This window comes from Tubulanus polymorphus, chromosome 3, assembly GCF_964204645.1.
Source record: "Tubulanus polymorphus chromosome 3, tnTubPoly1.2, whole genome shotgun sequence".
Classification (NCBI taxonomy): Eukaryota; Metazoa; Nemertea; class Palaeonemertea; order Tubulaniformes; family Tubulanidae; genus Tubulanus; species Tubulanus polymorphus.
Genome location: NC_134027.1, coordinates 9,703,883 through 9,723,637, shown reverse-complemented (window position 1 = coordinate 9,723,637; position 19,755 = coordinate 9,703,883). Strand labels below are relative to the sequence as shown.

General features: G+C 38.7%; 1 protein-coding gene across 1 annotated transcript; it reads right to left on the bottom strand.

Moving 5' to 3' along the window:
• Positions 1-16,115: 16,115 nt before the first annotated feature.
• LOC141902056 (uncharacterized) lies at positions 16,116-17,699 on the bottom strand. The gene has a single exon (XM_074789697.1). The coding sequence runs from the start codon at positions 17,697-17,699 to the stop codon at positions 16,116-16,118; it is 1,584 nt and encodes a 527-aa protein (XP_074645798.1).
• Positions 17,700-19,755: the final 2,056 nt, after the last annotated feature.

Sequence of the window (19,755 nt, the reverse complement as noted above, 5' to 3'; positions counted from 1 at the left end):
GGATCGAACGTCATCGGTTTGTTTCGCCAATTAGCGTGCACATTCATCGATATGGACAACAGTGGTCACTTATTGAAAATCCATATGCCAGGCGACCCAATTCAATCGGTTTATTCAACAAAAGGTGATAGCAGCAGGCCACCGCGGCTACATCTGTAGCATCGGCTAGGGCGGTTAGACTCGTCGTCACGGGTTATAACCAGCGCCATCTGTAGAGGGGAACTACGCGTGCCAGATGGATAGACGCTGTCCACGGTTGACAATGATACGTTGGTTTTCACAGCCGGCGATTCGCTTAGATGATTTGGCCTTTTGGTGACATAGGAAACAGTTGTTGTCCATCAATAGGCGTCTGAGATTGATCACTTTCAACCCTGAAACAGCTGAAGTTCAGAAGATTTCAAATTCTACGCGTGTACGTGTCAAGTCCTCTATAACTGAAGCAAATCAAAATATCGAATCTGAATGATAATCTTCAAAGTTTTAAGAAAAATCAAAAATATTCTACGAATCAAATACAAAATTAAAGATTGAACTGGTCTTTCGTCAAATCCGTTAAATTTTTTCTCATTTGTTTCACTCACTGCGATGGAGATATTATGTTTGCTATAAAATAAAAAATAAGCTGGCTGAAAAATATCGATTCTCTTCTAATACATAATGTATATACGTTTACTTAAATGTTCATTACATCGATGTATCAACAATTTGCTAGTTTTCTTTTTCGCGTGGAAATGACGAATTTACAGTCTTTCCCCGAGCGACAGACATTATCTGTAAATGCGGCCTTTACCACCGCCGAACGAATATTACCGAGCCACTAATCTCCCGGGAAATGCCGAAGACGTCACCATTATCGCGTTTTTATTTCTTGTAAATGGCCTTCCACGGGATTGCGCCGATTTCGCCTCTCCGCACGTGTGTAATCAACGAATTGGGAGGAAAATGTTGTCGTTCGACAGATTACAATTCATTGACATATGTTCCCGGGGATTCAATCCGTGGAGATTTTGCCAAGATTAATCAGCGAATGAACTTATTATTTCTCCAAAATGATAAAAGATGCTAGATTCGGAGTCATCGCCTGGAAAATGTAGCCCCATTTGTCAAACAAACGATTGCTCCCGAGCGGTCGCAATGTAACTCGACGAAAATTAAAAAGCAATAGTGCACAGTCGGCAATCGGAGAACTAATTAATTGGAAAAGGATGGGTGTTTACATTTAATCCACTCATAGCATGTTACGTTGTGTGGAGATGCTATTTTCTAGCTATTAAGATGAGCGCATTCGGGTTGCAAAATCGTCTGCGCGTATATTAAACACCGGTAAACATTCCATTCGTACTAAAAAGGCAATAACTCAAAGACAAATCGCTACCGAATGAACCGCTGCATACGCTATTGTATTTCCCATGAATTTTACTCGTTTCTCGCAAGAGTCTAAATTCTCTCGAAACAGATGTAACAGATGAAAGCAAATCTTTGCGTTCCTAAAACCACTACCTATGAATGGTTGTATGATAGCGGGTAAGCCCGACTGAGAGCTTAGATAGATTCCGATTTGGAGATGAATTTGTGAAAGCGTGGTTAATAATTTCAGGAGTAATGCATAGTGTATAGACCCTGTAATATCATACCATGGACAGACTCTGGTTTTTCATGATCATACTTATGATATTATCTTTTTATGATATTTTGTATAATTGTGTCTGTACGTACTATTCAACGAAAAATAAAGTTTTTATGAATTATCATCATCATTATCAATGATATTATTATCATTAGAATTATCATAGCGCATTCCGACGATACAAAATTTGTAAACATTACTCGTTTCCCCATTAGAACAACTGTGCGTCCTCTGCATAATTATGTCTTCTTCCGTAATATGGCCATGATAATAGAAACCATTCGTCTGCTGAGAAGCATCGTTATTGCATCTTTACGAACATCGCGCATTGCACGAATACGTACACAAGCCGGTAGCGAACGAACCCCTTAAAATTTTTGAAGTCCCCTACAAAAAGTCAGTATAAAAAATTCAGCTCAAGATTCTTCGAAATTTGGATACAATATTCATGTTTTGGAAAATAAGTAATCCATTCTCAAAGGGTTTATTCAGTTACTCAGGTTTTATTTTTGTTTAAGTTTAGGTTATCGAAAAATCATACCTAAGATCTGTCCTTTTTCAATAGGAAAGTGCCCCTTTTCACGGTGAAAAATTTCCTTTTCTTGAAATAGAACTGCCCTTCAAAGAAACTCGGCACTGGCCATAAACGACTAGACCGAAGCGATATATTATTATCGTGTAATATTCATACTTTGCTAGAAGAAATTACGATCCCAGATGGACTGTTCTGTTCTTGGGTACACATTTTTGACGACAAGACTATTCCTCCAGCATCATCGTCGAAGATATATAACTCATTCATAAAAAAAGACAGAATCATGTTCTCGACTTAGCGTGTTTTATCCAGAAATAAATCCGCAATATTCGTCGTCGGTTTTTATATTGTCATATTTTAGCCGGCGTGATTTTTCGTCTTTTGGGTATCGAATAACAAGCCGGTATAAGGTTGCATATATCACGGAGGAGACAGAGACTGACCGAAGGAAAATCCTCTTGCCATTTTTGTGATAATCAGTCAAGCTGGCTAATCAGTAGTCGTCTGCAAACTTCGTATACCGAAACGTCGATAAGAACATGATACGACGTTTTATGTCAGAGTCGACGGGATCGAAGTGAAAATGCGTTACCGTATCATTATTCTTACCTAATCGGCGTTGAAATAATCTTCGTTGATGCCGACAAAGCTCTCTTCAATACGATTTTCGTTGACAAGCTACTTAGAACTCTTATCATAATGCTAATGTGTGAATCTCCATTGTCATTTTTTATCTCGATGATATTCAAAATTCCAGGGATAACTTCGGTTATCGGAGTTAGTCGACTATTCGCGAAGTGAAACCGAATGTCAGTTAGACGGAACTATGGTCCGAAAATGGGCGACCTCGGGATTGAGCACGGTCGTTGTAAGTTCGAACCTATTACCAAGATGGTTGACACTGTGAAATGCGTGACGACAGAACTAAAATGCGTTATCTGGTTATCAGTTCCGATCACTAGTTGACTAACTACGAAAACCGAATTTCGCCGTGAATGTTCGGTTTTTAAAATCTATTTCGAGTAATTGTTTCATCTTTCCGTTCATTTCTTGTTACGTTCCATTCTTGTACTTTTCACATTTGACCTGTGCACATGATATGATCAATTTAAAACGGACTAAACAAGTTTGAAAAACTATTCGATTACCAGTACTATCCAACACATGCCGTTATCTAAATATTATACCACTTGATCCGGGAAGTATTGCGTTTATATACCTTTGTAATTATGGATCATGCATAACATCACGTGGAGTGATGTATATTCATGGGGTTTTTTTTCAGGAGATTCCCACTAACACACATGTCATATGCATAATATGTACTGTGATAATGGGGGTTTTTGCTGGTGTAATCGTCTGCCTCCACTACTGGTGAATGATTCCGTGCACAAAGCAATTCTATCGCACAACGAAATCAATTTTTTCTCGGACAAAATAGCGTATCACTTGAATCACAGTCGATCGCAGTCAACCATGAAGGGGCTTTTCATAGAAGTGGAACACCTTCCAACATTCGATGGCAGAGCTCGCCGTGTCGCCTATTCATATCGAGACCTAGGTCGATTTCTTTACATCCCTGCAAAATGTACATCTGCCTATTGAGCTGCGTCTCATCGTGAAAATGATTATCGAAAACGTTGCCCAAACTGGCGTTGAAGTTCTTCTGTTTATACTTAAATGTTCTTACAACTATCGTTGGAATGTAACTCTAAAATAGTTATGTGAAGTTATCGAATAAAAGTGATAAGAATGGCATAAAGATGAAAGTAGAATGAAATAAATGAAATATAACACTTACCAAACAATGAAATATAATTGAATAAAAGAAAATCTAAATCTAAAAGTAAACAAGAATTTATAGATAAGAATAGCGCAGTACGAAATGAAATGGAATAAGATTTAAAAAAAAGAAATTCGATTGAAAATTAATCTAAGGATGATGTATTAAGAATTTCAGGCCGGTTAGTGTTTGAGCTTATATTTTTTTTCTGACGCTGAACAAGCATCGTAAAAACATTCTCAGACAGAAAAACTGATTTATATGTCTCTAGTTAGCAGATATTCACTCTATTTCATATAAACATATATTTGAATCGTTATCTAACTAAATCTTTAGTGTCGAAAACTGCCTTCATGATTTACAAAATAAAACTTTTGAGAGCATGCACACGTACATATTCATTTAAAACTGAAATAAAAACGTGTAGTCAATACTAAGGAGACGCCACTGATATTATCTGTGCATTCAATTTGTTGTGGCCGTTCTGAAAACTAAAATTATATCACACTGCGCTGTTCATTTAACAAAATGAACCCATATTATATATACGGTTTAAACAAGCATATGAAATATCGCACCATCGAGGCGTCTTTTCAATGGACTCGCACCTTGTGGACCCCAAATGTCTAGAGAAGTTTGGCTAAGAACGAGCGACACGACAATGGGACGACATCGGTGCTATTCACGTATTAGAACTAATTCTGTTAAAAACCGCGGTAATCACCAAGCAAGGCTCGCAACGTTGAAATTGTATGCCTCTATGACAATCACCTCGCTGGGCCCTCTCCAAACGAACACAGCGATAAATACACAGTTATTTTAGTCTCGGTGATTATTTTAGAGCAATCAATAAATTCTAAATGTTAGCCATTCAATTATTTAGATTTCGACACAATAAGTCTAGTGTAACCAGACAAAATGTTGGGACCTCCTATATGGTCAGGAACTGAAAAGACATTTTGTGAATAGCGAACGCGAACTAAAGATCGAGTTGTTCAGTTCAGGTTGGCTATTCAGGTTACCATTAACCGCTATTATTATGTGCCATATAGACGGGGTGAGAGGACCTGTCAATCAAAAACCTGACTGCGGGACCATGATAAATAGGACATACTACCATTAAGGGCAGAAAAAGTACCATGATTGCACATGGCTAGCATGTTTTCTGATCATTTTCGAAATAATTTTCATGAAGATTTGGTAATCTCTCATCTGATATACCTGATGAATTTTGAAACACGTTTAGATCGCCGGAAATTGAATGCGACTCCATCAGCCTATACATATGTATAAACATGAAACCTAAAATTTGCTGAAATTGTAGAAAGTGCATATCCATCATATGTCAACTTAAAAATAAAAATTCAGGCAACTTAACTCGAACATGATAACTTGTTGAACATCAACTTGACGTATGATATTTCAAAAAATGTTGGAGTTGGAAATATAATATCTTTTGGTATCGGTTATATATCAGTGAATAGATAAGTGTTTCGTCGTTTTGTAGAGGCCAGATGAATTTATTTATATACCTCGTTGTACTTAATCACACAAAAATTTGTTTAACCTCGGTTTCCAGTATGAAAAGGTACACGTCGTGCGAATTTAATTATTTCAGTTGAAGGGGCTATCGGTTTTATTTTACTGCGTTGGCTGAATATTATGTACGTCAGCTGTAGTTCTCGATGGCACTAGGACTGCAAATCTGTTTACTTTTAACTACAAGAATACATACAGATGTCGTATCTGACCAGCATCCGCACACGTCTATGAGCTCTTCTTCCACGTATTTTTTTTCAATAAAGCTCATCATTATTCGTCATCATCGACAGCAGATGACCGATTTGCATTAAGCAGACGGCCACACTCGCCAAAACGTCACTCTTCGGCTGAAAAATAATACCTTTTGTTTCTCCTAACCGGCCGTATCATTTCGTAAACTGCAATACCATTTGTAAGTTCATTCCCATAGATGCCGGGTCTATTATGGTAAAATTGATCATGATATTCAAAAATAGTAATGCACGGGGTAGATAGGCGGTCGGTCGGGTGAGCTTTTAAGCTAAGAGGAAAGCAAAAGCGAGGTACCAATTTTTCTCGCCTTAGATAAACGATGAATTATCTTTATTTGGAAGAGTTTTTAATTTTTTAATAAAAATTCCCGCTGGTACAAAATATTTACGGCACCAAAATTATAGGTAACTCAATCTGTTTGGACAATGCAGGAGAAAATCATATAGATAACTTGACTCAGGAAACACGACTATTCGTTTTTTATAACGTTCTGCCAGAGAAATGATCTCCGATTCGAAATGACGTATTTTCCTTTGTCTAAAAGTCGCATCGCGTACAAACTACAGGGGGCATTGATTTCTTCGACACAGATGCAAATGTTTTGTCAACCCGGTCTCAGAGGACACGTAGAATTATGAAATGCATATGCATATGTACGTATTAAGTAAAACGTTTTATTTCCGACGACCATACGTCACGTAGGTGTACTGCGGACTGATAACGAGAACTGCGAGGTGCTCCCTGGCAAGATGAGTGATCACATAAGCGCGACGACATTTTACAACGTGCATAGGGAATGAAACTTTCTTTTAAACAATGCTCGATCGATGATCGATTGTTGTGATAATGATCATGATGATATGATGATATCACCTCGTACGCAGTCTACACTGATATGCCCGGTAACAGTTCATACACACGTGTCACGCTATGTGTCGATGTAAAATACAGCCGTAGATGTACGAGATCTATTAATTTTTGAAACATTCTATGGTCTACAGGTGGAAAGATCTGTAAGATAAAGTATTCCGACGATTTCCATAGAAATACGTATACGCATTGTATATCGTAGTATTTCAGTGATATGTACCATACATACATACATACATATCATTTCTATATTTTGGACATGAGAGCGGTGTCGTTAGTTTTAATTTGGTGATAAACTGATAGTTACTGGGCCAATCACAGATACACACATATATAGATATATTGTCTTATATACATATACGTCAGGCTGTTTTTCGCTAATCTGGATTTGGTTTCAGCCCTTGCACTTACGGCACCTAGACCGGACGAGAAACATCTGCTCCGCGACGAAAGTATTCACGTTTCGCTTTAAAAAATGACGCCCTTTCAATTGTTATCAAATATACGATTTTCACGAAATAGGATCCGCCATTCATCCTCTGTTGTACAGTAAGCAGCTGTTTGTAACTGGTACTCAGCGTAGCTGCTCATTTTACCTATATTTCAAGCCGATATAAATCTAGAAAAGCCACCTGTAAAAACGATTGTAAAACATAGAGTCGAATTAACGCCAACGTGTAATCTTGTAATACTCTTTTAGGCGTTTGATGGCAAGTTTTGATATTTTTTACAATGGAAAAATCAAAAATATCCAGCCCAACGGATCAGATTAAAGAAAGACTTAAATGGATGAAGCGAAATGTATAAATTGGCAAAATATTCCTTTATACGTGGTCGATTTGAATCGTTTGCTGATTAATGTCACTTCACGCAATTCCTTCTTGTAGAAAAAATATTTCAAGTGAAACATATAAGAATCTAGGCATATAGAATGAGTGTGTATATCTACGTGTATATTATATTATGTATACATTCGCAAAAATAAGAGCAACCGTACACGAATTTACTGGGTCGGGCATGAAAATGCTAATATTCCGTTTTTAACGGGCCCACTTGAGGTCCTCACCGGCGCGCTAGCCGCGACAAACTGGCGCCAGGCATTAATAAGAAAAGGGTTAGACTTTCGAGTTAATTAGGCCGTCGTGTAGATACTGAGCAAGTCAAACGACTATTCATGTTTACATTGATTTCGTGGAAACTTTGTCAAGATAACTTGAAAATGATGTCAAAAGTGCCGATTATAGACACGACTCACCAACATCATTCATATCATTTTGGTGGTGCTTGGAATACTCTATGTGAGTTTGTAATATTGTTTTGAGTAATTTCTAATTCATTGATTTTATCCAATCCGAAAAGAAATAGGCGATACACAAGATACACATCTGTAAAGATCGTGCACAAATTCAAAATTGCGGTTGCAGAAAAGGCATTCAATATTCGTATCTGGTCAGAATGGTGCCCGAAGTATACACAATCGCGCTACTTCAGCCTAACGTGTGTATCAGCTGTTAAAATTGATACAGACTGAGTAGTCAATACCGGCTTCAGCTTTTTTAATCCATGAAATATGCAAATAATTCAACACGCCAACGCGTATATATGTGTAATATAATCAGGACTGTGCGAGTTCGTACGATTTCCTGCATTTTGTTCGCGCGAAATGCTCTGTCGTTGTTGCTGATTGGTTGCGAGCCGACCGGAAGCGCTGACCTAGTTGTTCCCCGATCAGCAGCAGTAAAACGGCAACCTCACCTTGTTTATGCCGCGCTTTGATTCGACACAAACGGTAACTTTTTTGACGTCGATCGAGTACCGGGTATAGTAACAACTTACGTTAACAAAATCGATGCTTTATTCGTTCGAAGCAGATATCGAATTTCAGTGAATCGGTAAGAATAATGTGCGCATCAATATTACTGGACGTATTAACCTACGGCTGTTTGTCTATTTCGATGTGCATTTTTGCTGCCAATACGCGAGTCAATATTTCTGCGTATTAAATGATTTTGCGCGTTCTTTATGCGTCATTTTTGATGTGATGCAGCACAAAACTGAATTGTATTATCGACCAGTGTGGAATAAAGTAAATAGTATTTTCGTACCCACTTGGCTGGAAGTTAGCATTAGTGAATGCGCGAACATGATTCGCGTGTATATATTTATGTACATATTCAGTAGTTTATGATACACCACGGTTGAATTTTCATTTTGAAATCCGCCGAGAAACAGGTTTTCGATGAATGCATCCTTGCATCGGATATAATGATTCTCCCGAAATATTGCGATCCCCGATAGATACAATGACACCCGATAATTAAGCACCGTGTGGGTGCATTTCTGGCCATTCTCTCGGCGACGATAATTATGCAGCTTATCTCGTCGCGTTAGAAATAGCTTCGCAATTCGCCGGCGAATAAAAAGTGTGACACGCATTGTTGTCGAGAAACTGGCATGGATGGGTTACGGTCATATGAATCCGAGCTACACGTATTTTCATTCCGCGGCAAGCTGGGGGAATCTATTAATGATAAATGTGATAAAATTTTATGCGACATTCACTTCATACAATGATAGATATGCACGTTGCGGGTTGAAAGGACCTTGCCCCTTGCCGCGGTAATATAAATGGGCTTAATGAATTCCATACGGTGCAAGTACAACCACGGCTCGTATAATGACTCTCGATCTCTAATGTGATGATGTATGAAAAGCTACGAATTCAAAAATAAAACATTTGTTGAAATCATTTGAACGTGGATTATGTAGTTTATATAATCAGCGTGTAGAATTTCTGGGTGATCAATACTTTTTACCGTTGGAAAAATACGTATTGTAGACTCGGATCCGATCAACTCGGATGTTTTTTGAAATTTTTTGTGACGCTTTATATGAAATACTTAACATCCAATTCGGATATCACTCAAGTCGGACACATTTACACGGTCCCAAAATATCCGACTTGAGCGAAGTCTATTGTATAATTATTCTTTATCAAAGTATAAAATACCAAGTTTCACCCCAGAGGTGATAGAGACACCTCCACGATCCAGGCGACCTCCGTTTCCAATCGCTGTGGAAACCATACAAATCGATCGTTAGAAAAATTAAAAATGGTTTTTTTCGAAGCCAGAAGTGAGCAGTACTATACAGACATGACTGATTGATTGCATGCCACGCATGAAAAGATATTGTGTATCACTGAGCGCCACGACCCAGCCGGTAATACGACGTCCAACGGATTGCGCTTGCGTGCCGAGTCTACCTGTCATTTTATATCGAGTCAATAGGTCTGAAAGGCCATTTGGTGCACTGGCTTAGCATGCGCTGGGACAAATATCATGTTTGTTGATAAATCGTCCGTCACGCAAACCTAGACGGTGGCCAGTTGGCTGGAGCAATGACCGTTGTCATTGTGAATCGTTGCCACGATTATTAATATATTAACGAAGCACCCCGTAGTGAGGTCAGTTGGTAATTAGGGCTAATATTTGGCCGCGTGTAGTCACAGCACGGTACTAGTAATTTAGTTTTTAGTCTTTATAAGTAGTTCATCGAAATGTGCACTCAGTACACCGGTTATTACCTGACAGAGAGGTCGCGATCACACCAACAACTAATGACAGAGAAATCTTCGACGAATCATTCAGAAGCATATCATGCGCCTACATAAATCTCAAACATATTTTACAAATCTAAAAAATCTTTACTTAATTTCTTTACTTCGTCCAATTGAGATATCACTAATTCCTTATTCGGCCCCATCTCTTTTGGGAATCATTAATTGCAAAATACTATTCCAGTATTTGTCCTCGCTAATTTGCATACTGTGGTACTGTATTCGTATGTGGCACTTTTTGGCCAACCTTTTTGCGAAATTCAGTTTTAATCCGTAATATTTGCAATTTCGTCATTTCTGTATATAAATGGTCATTTGTCAATCAAACGTACAATCTTCTCAATTTTGCTGCAAACGGTGTTTTATTCTCGCGGAGCAAGGGGTATCATGAATACAACAATGATGTCAGCTGCACTTCCTCGATGAACAGCCGCCACCCGTCGAAGAAAATGTGGAAAACAAAAACGAAAATTGAAATTACGAATACTGCGTAATGAATTTTGTTTACGATGACTTTTATTTCATCTCTGTACATAGAACCCTGTCACATGTATATAGATATATTACGTAGTGTATCTATAGTATACCCGAACGAAACAACACACTAATATAATCGGTATAGCATTTTAATATTCATATGATATCGACGGTTTCAACATTGTGTATACACGTTTTAGCACAAAATGTGGTACGTTACAAGGAAAAATTACGAAACACCAGTGCCCCTTGAAAATAAACGAAGAATGAACTTTTTGACGCACACTTTCTGATTAGGAAATATTATGCGCGACACATGTGTGCGCGCGCGCGCGCGCGAAATCGAACAATATATAAAGAACATCATTTCTGCATACAACGTGCGCGTAAAGAGGCCTCACAGTTCTTTATTTGTTAATTATCTATTCGTAATTTGTCATAAGAAAATACGAAAGACGAACGAGAGAGAGTGACGAATTATCGATCGAGATAGATCTCCTTGAGAAATTGTACAGACAGTATTAAAATTCTCGTTTCTGGGCTTCATCTTCAGGCTATACGTACACACACATTCAACTTCTCTATTATCGGCGAACTGACACACGTTTGAATAACCGTTCATTTCTTTTTTTTTAAATTTTCACCAACATTAACACGTTATTATAGATATTTTTACTGAATTCCACTGACGAATCGAACAATATGCAATGTATACGATCATATGAAATAGACAGTTATTGCGTGTGAGAATCCTTTTCCGTACACTTTTTTCCCTGCAAACATTTTTCTTTCTTAATGCATGACAAAAACAGAGATGAATTGTCGTGACGTTTTGGTTTTCGGTTCATTCTTTTCAAGCACACGTCTAAATTGCGAAGATCACAGACGTTCATTAGATTTAAATGCAATGTTTCCCTATCATAAGATTTTTTATCCATTGGAAACAGTTATATACACACACACACACACGAAACCAATCACATAGGAACTTTTACTATAACAATGAATGTTACATAGTTAAGCTAAACAAAATACTCCAATTTATACCATAAATATTCGCCTATATGTTTAAACATCATCGGGGTGAATTTATAAGGTGTATGAGGTGATGTCGTACACAATTACAAAAAAAAAACAACAACAGATCAACATTGAAGTACAAACTATGATCATCGGTATTTCCTTTTTTGATTTTAAATTGATGACGTTGTATATTTTGCCAACTAGAGGTGCTTCAAATAACACAGTTATACGCCATGAGTTTTCATTCAAAAGAAAAAACAAAACATATATACATACATATATATGCATACAAACACGCAAAACAAATCTATATTTCATTTTCTCCGGGGCTGATTTAACTGGTGGGTGGTTGATTATTGAGAGATATTTTTGATGACTAATTCGTTTCGAGCCACACTTATTTTGCGTCGACGATCAAGGAAGGGGTCAGTCGGTACACATTTTGTTTCACTGACCATATATTTTTCGTATATGCAGGTCGCGTCGGGAATTGCCTATGATTTGATAATGATTATACATATAATGTATATATATATCACAGCTGGAACAGTTTGATAGAGTAATAACGGGCAAGAACCGTTGGCCAGTTTCTCGAGAAGATGTACATATGAGATGTACAAATCATACATTGTCCGTATAGGAGATATAATTCTTCGAAATAATTTATATCTATTTACAATCTGCGTATAAATAATTATGATTAATATATATAATATATTTAATGTACCTATCAACTCTTTGGCAATACACGGACATAGGACTACATATTTATATTCACGGTATCGAGTACCATGATTATACACTATGTAAAAAAGGCGAAAATCGGAGCCCGAAGCGAAGTCGTATGCCCATAGAACTGATAAGTGAAACCCGTCATCCTATAATTCACCACACGAGAGAAATATGCGGCAAAATCGTAAAAACCTTCGACTTTGTGATATGACATCATTTTACAACATAATAATTTCATGTGAGACACGTTATCATTTACTACACGCAGTTTCTGAGAGTTCCGTATATCGACGTACATATCATCTATGTATTTGGGCACAATGCTTTCATTATCATCACCACGACGAGAATGTGTATTCGAAATCTCTATCCATACGGTTTATAGTTAATAGAAGTGCCATCCGTAGTCGTTTCCTTACAGTAGTAGTTCATCATTAAGCGTAAATGACAATCCAACTCTCAGAAAGGTGAGAACACGTTTAAAACTAACAAAGGTTTCATTCACGGTGAGTTAAACACATCCGCCTAAATTGCCAACTGCGATGCGATTAAGAATTTAACTAGACACGTCCAATTTCTCTACACAGGCATTAACGAGACCTTTACATAGCAATTAAAACGTTGCGAGGCAGCGCCCGAAGGGCTTTGAGTATGTGACCATCGAAGGTGACGATGATGGCTGGGTATACCCTGGGCTAAGGCCCTCCCTTCATGAAATATCCTCCCCGTCAAGAACTAATTATACCAATAACCAGGGACACTTATGCTATCCATGTACTATAAAACGAAGAGTCCCTGGGCAAAACTGACGATGCAAATTGCGATGTTGTAAAATCGCACTGATTAGATATTCGATATTTCTTTAAATTACTAATTGGCTTAGAAAGAAACGGTTGAAAAACGTGCCTGGGTACTTCAGTTAAACAAGCCAATAATACGAAAACCGTAATATGATAATTCGACTTGATTCTAAATCAAATGTGAAATTAATACCGCGCTAATGAGCAAGAAGAGCCAGAGTATTCAATTGCGAAGGTTAAGCGTATGTAAAAACAGGTAACGTAACGTTGACTACCTATTGACTTCCGTTTCAGCCTGATTCACAAAATTATAGTTTAAATAAGACAACCAAGAGAACGAAGAACCCAATATATGATGAGATGTTGACTGCACATTTCGATACTAAGTATCCATTTCATTCGTGTCATTAAATTGCTTACGTTCTCCAGTTTCGCAAACATTGGCTTTTTAATATATTGGTTATCGGTAATTAGAAAGGCATTCGTTTTCTCATATGTTTATTCCATCGATTGCTAATTGATTTCGTATGCACTGTAGCTAGTGGAATATCATTCATGTAATAATTGATGACAAGAAAGACACTCGCCGTCTCGTCTGCGAGCGAGCAAGGCAAGCAGTCGAAAAAGTCGAGTCGAGTCGATCGAGTCTATGAAGATGAGTATTTTACACATGAGTCGACGAGGAGGACTTAAGTAGGATATTTCATCTAACGACATGCAAGGACGATGGAGTCATATTGTTAATCATCGACAGCTGAACGAAGAGACAAGGCCCCAGCCAAGTACAAAAACGTCTCCGGTTGTTTTTATAATATGGAAAGATGACTTGCGCGCCGCGCTGCGAATGACTCAGGGGATTAGATTAACTCGGTAATTACGGAAGAGTCAAACCACCAAAAACACTCGAAGAGTTCGTGGCAATAGCTGCAAATTGTCCGCTGAAGATGCATAACGACAAGTCAAAATCGTAATGATAGGAAAACATGGAAATCAAGCATCAAGACGACGAACAAAAATTGGTTTTCAAACGATCGTCCTTGTTCAACCGAGGAAGCCTACTACTCGAACCCTGCCCGTTTAATCATTTATCGCAAACATCTCATTTGGTTTGGTTCAGTTCGGCTATCAGTTGCAATATAACAACTAAATACTGCTGATGACCAAAGAAATGTTAAATTGAAAATGTATTACCATTAAAGGCATCGTTTAATATTAGCACGTTCTCGCAGTATTGATCGACTATTCTATTCCGAATTGACTACAAATGCATGAAGATATTAAATATAAAGCCACCAGAAAACAATATCCTTCGATACGGCCAACTATTGCCAATTATTTAGATACCCTGCCTGACCTAGGGAATTTAATTACTCAATTTTTTTCCGAAAATATAGAATATCAGTAGAATTTGATTAATTAGATACTATTAGAAAGATGGGAGATTAGGAAGAAATATATTTATGTATCAATCCAGGGTACACGTTGATATAAATTAAGTCCCTCATTACGTTAGTTGATTTAAATCTAATCACGTGTGTGCCTAGATAAAACATCAATTTATCAATTCTGCGGAAGTCAATCGATTTGAAATCTAACCACAATAGGAGCCCCGGAATTACCGGCGTCATCTCTAATATATTTCGCGCAAGACTACAACGTTAGGATAGATATTAGAATTTTCTGCTCAGGGCAGTGAAAATCAATTTCAAAAAGGACTGTATAGTAGGATTAACAAACTGACAAAAGGGGCAATTGTAATATTTTTTCAAAACGATGGATAGGTTTATTGCATTTTGTCTCGATAAGCACAATAATCCTCGGTTTTAGAGACTCGGATTAACAGATATTGAACTATAAGTTATCGAATAATAGCGAACATTTGTCGTAGCGGACAATATACGGAAAGCAATCATTTTTACATTTCGACTAGTTACAACAGATTCCACAGACGAATACATTTTTACCTATGTTATGAGATGGCAAATGTTAATCCTACCCGAATGTTAATGGAAGCTTTCAAAATTAAGGTCCTATATGTAAATAGATGGAAATTAGTTATTTTTTTTCTAAATGGATTACGCTTTATTCGACAAAAATAAAACCAACGTCGATCGGAACAAACTTGGAATTGATGTTAGGAAAAAGGTACGATGGAATTTTTCAAAAATTCACCGCCTATAAACTCAAAATATTGACTCGAATGAGAAACGAAATAATGCTTGAATTAATTACGTAATGTATCGAAATTGTCCAGACATGCGACACGTTGTGATTAGAAGATAATTTGAATACCGAATACTAATGTAGTATGTAAGTAATGTGCTAAGTACATATTGTGCCATTCATTTTCGGATGTAATTTTTCAAACGATGCATATTCAGATAGTCGACGTATTTTTTACAAAATGGTCATTTGTACGGATAAAATCATAGTCTAGCTCTTCCATAACGTACCGTTCGTGGCTCGAAAAATGGACATAGACGTATTTCGCTTGTTTAAACGAAGTACCCAGCTGGCAAATTTCATATTTGTCTATAGACTTTCGTATATATCATTACATGTTATATCAATTCTAGTGGGTCGAGATACAAATGTAACGCGAACGTGCGATCTGTGGAAAGAATTTTTTTTTTGCGAATCGTTGGCCGGATTTTGTTAACCGAACGAACGATTTAAAATCCGATTAATTCCGGCCAAAAACATCTGACATCTGATTTTAATCGGATTTAATTCGCTTGTACATACATCGCCGTGACGTGAAAATGCACCGTTATTATCGATCAGTCGGTTTTAGGTTCCATTCAATACATCATAATAAAATACAACGCACAATGTGTAATATTGACTAATATTCAAATCATAGATGGAATCTTATGTAAAATAGAAGGGGCGCCGGGCATCAGAAATGGATTTGGCTGACAAGATAGTGGATGCCCCAGTAACGGGGACCGTTGGAGGTAGCTGGACGTTGGTAGCGAAGGAACCGGGTTATAACAACTTACTGACGGGCCTTGCGGCGCACTTGAATACAAAGTATCCCCCAGTTTTGGCAAGTTCATATTTGCACTTTGGTTGGTCGAAGTGAGCTGCGCTCCGTCGTGTAGTTTCCGCATGTGCTTCTTCAAGTCAAAGTTCCTACAGAAACCCTTACAGCAAATAGGACAGGTGAACGGTTTCTTTTCGTTGTGTGTATGCATATGGAATGTCAAATTGTACACCTGATGGAAAGCCTTGTTACATATATTGCATTTGTACTGTTTTTCGCTGCTGTGCGTCAGTTTATGATTTTTGTAGTTACCTTTCTGGTGGAATCCTTTTCCACAGAATTCGCACACGAACGGTTTATAGTTCTGATGAATTCGCATGTGCGTGTTCAATGTCGAACTGCGGTTGAACGCTTTGCCGCAAGTGTTACATTTATGCGGCTTTTCTTGTGTGTGAATGATTTTGTGTCGGCACAAGGTGCTGGCTTGACGGAACCCTTTGCCGCAAATCTTGCAGATGAACGGCCGGGCCCCGGTATGCACCGGCATGTGCCGGGTCAGGTTATAATGCGCGTTAAAAACCTTCCCGCATTCGTTGCACGTAAACGTTTTCTGCGATTTGCTGACCGTCTTTTTACACCCTTTGTTCGTATCACCAGGTGAGTCCGAGCTGACTATACTGTCCTTTGACGTGTCTGCATTGTTCGTACCGTTGGTTCGACTTCGTACCGATAAATCGAGCGTCTCGTCTACGGAATGGGTGCTGGATGAACTACCGTTTAAAACGTCCGGCGACCGAGGTAAAACTTCGCTCGGTCGTGGAGGCGAATCGACGAAAACCGCCGGTTTTTTAGGCTCAGATTGTTGACCGAGGTGCTGATCCATAGATTGCTTTAGAACTTCGACATTTGTCTTTTCTTTAGTACCTGTGAAAGCGCTTAATCCATTCAATTGTAAGTTTGAGTAATGGCGAAATAGGTTGGCATTGTATTCGCTGAGTCCTCCTATAAGAAACGCAGGATGCATGTACGGAAAGTACTTCATAGCATCCTGTAAGTCCCTCGGCGATGGATAATGTCCCGGTCTGTGTTGGTCGTTGTAAACGCCCAGTTGAAACGCTGTGGCAATGTTCGGTGCAGGGATCCCTAAAACCGGTGGGAAGCCCATCGACGACGGTTCCTGCATTTTACGTTTGAAATCGTCCACGACGGACCGCAGCGATAGTTCACGCTGGGGCGGCGATCGTTTCGGCGTAGGTTCCATGATCCTCTCGATAGAAAACGCCAGTGATATACGCTCGGTTCTCGGCGGCGGTGAAGTTTGCGCCGGTGGACTGTCATGACGGGTACTTTTCGGCACGTCATCGTCGGTCGGATCGGGCGAATCTACCCGTATTGGCGAGTCGCAGTGGTCCATGCTTGATGTATCCTGCAAATCCGGTGACGAGGACATCCTTTGGTCGTGATCGTCCACTTCTCTCATCGCCAGCTGTCTGTAAAACACAATAAATTCGGCCAAACATCAGAAACGTCAACGTTAAACGCGAATACGTATATACTACATCATTGTACATTACACCGCAAGGTGTCGTTCGTGACAAAAACGAACAATGAATATGCGTGCGAAGTGCTTGAAACCGATGTCGATTGAGCAAATCCTTCGCAAAATGTAAGAAAACGTGCTTGAATTGTGAAAGTACTAATTTGTAATAAGAATATATGGATTACAAGGGAAGCATTGCAAAATTGCCAAAAGCACAAAAGTGAAAAGCACAATTCAGAACTAGTCGCATCGAGTATTTTCGTTGTTGCCGCTATTTTTGTAAGATTTAAATGATAAACGACAACAAATCTATTGAAAAGAATATACTTTGAAATAAAATGATTGATATATCTTACCTGGAAAGTGTCTGTGATAACCTTTTCGCTATATACGAAGCCGATAGTTACGTATTGTTATATGAATCGGTATAGAGTAAACTTCTTCTTGCTCATCCCTAGTCTAACTCGTTTTATTTGCTGCCTGCAAATGAGGATGACACCGCATATAAAGCGCTTAATAAACTTTGGGCTTAATCACCATTTGGCAGTCTAGCATAAACAGACAAAAACCAACCCTCTGCCTGCCCTGCGATAGGCCTAAACGCCGGCTGAATTAGATCTTTGCTGTGAATGATCAATTTTTTTCTACGATGGCAGCGAATCAGCGCATCGGCAGTGTTGACACGCTGTGACGACCGCGCATTCACTGCTCAAATCGTTCGCCGTCGTTTCATATGCTGATTTCGACGTAGGACAATGCGTGACAGAAAAGGCGGAGCGACCGTCGCGATAACGGGGCGTATTCAATGATCTGTTCGCGCGGAAAGGTTGCAGAACTCTCTCGAAAAACCGTGTGCAAAACGACATGTCGCGAAACGGCCACTCACCAGTTGCGGAGACATACAGCAGACAGATATCATGACGAAAGAAAATCTACCAAGTTGAATCATATGGGCTCTGACTTCATATTGAATAAAAAGTATTTGGAAACCGGAAAGATTGATCAAATCTCACGCAACGAAGACGCAAAAACAAAAATGAAAACTAAAATTCGATCGCTGATAACAAAATGACATGTTTCTTCGCATTTTATCCATTTCTGGGCGTATAGTATCTTAATTCTTTTTCCTCGTTTAGAGCGTCTTTTTTAAATCAAGAATATATACGTACGTTCGTTTACAAGCAAAAAGAACGATGTCGAAAAGATATGGGAGGGAATAGATCGCGCGTTCAATGGTTTTTGAAAGGCCGTAAAGAAATTGTGCCAGTTAAATGTAGATTGCATAAAAGGAAATCCGATGAGGTACAAGCATTTTTGCTGGCACCTATGGTGGCTTTTATTTGCGATGTCTGAATACGTAGTTCAACATAAAGAACACTAGATACCTACACAACACACTCGCACAATCATAATCCAGTTTTGGAATAAGAACGTTTAATGGGCGAGCAATAGGTTAGAGCCCTGGTACATTTGGCCTGAGGGCAAAACTGTCCTGCTCAATTGCCAACAATTTCTATGATAATAGAATTTATTCAGTAAAATGAAGATTTTCGAATGCAAGAACACAGTTGGTGGGTAACCCATAATTGCTGACATTACTGTATTTTGAACACCAGTATATTTCACGCCTCAGTGTACGTCGGACATAGAAAGCCAAAAACGGACAGAATAACATTCCCGATTCGACAAACGAATCTTTTTACAATGTGCAACCTTTCGTTATAAGCCAAATCCGACCGGATTTAAATGCGATATATCGTTTTCACGACCGCACTCGGCCATTCAGCCCACGTGGTACCGTGTTTACGTCAGCGCCCGGGGCGTCGGAGGATCGCGGCTATCGGAACAGATTGTCATCGAAAATACAAAACGTATAACCGTTTTCTAAATTACAATAGACAATAGGGATGACACCTATAATTAGGCGAGGGGGGCGTTGTTCGCGAGTCGTCCCCGGAGCCTTGTT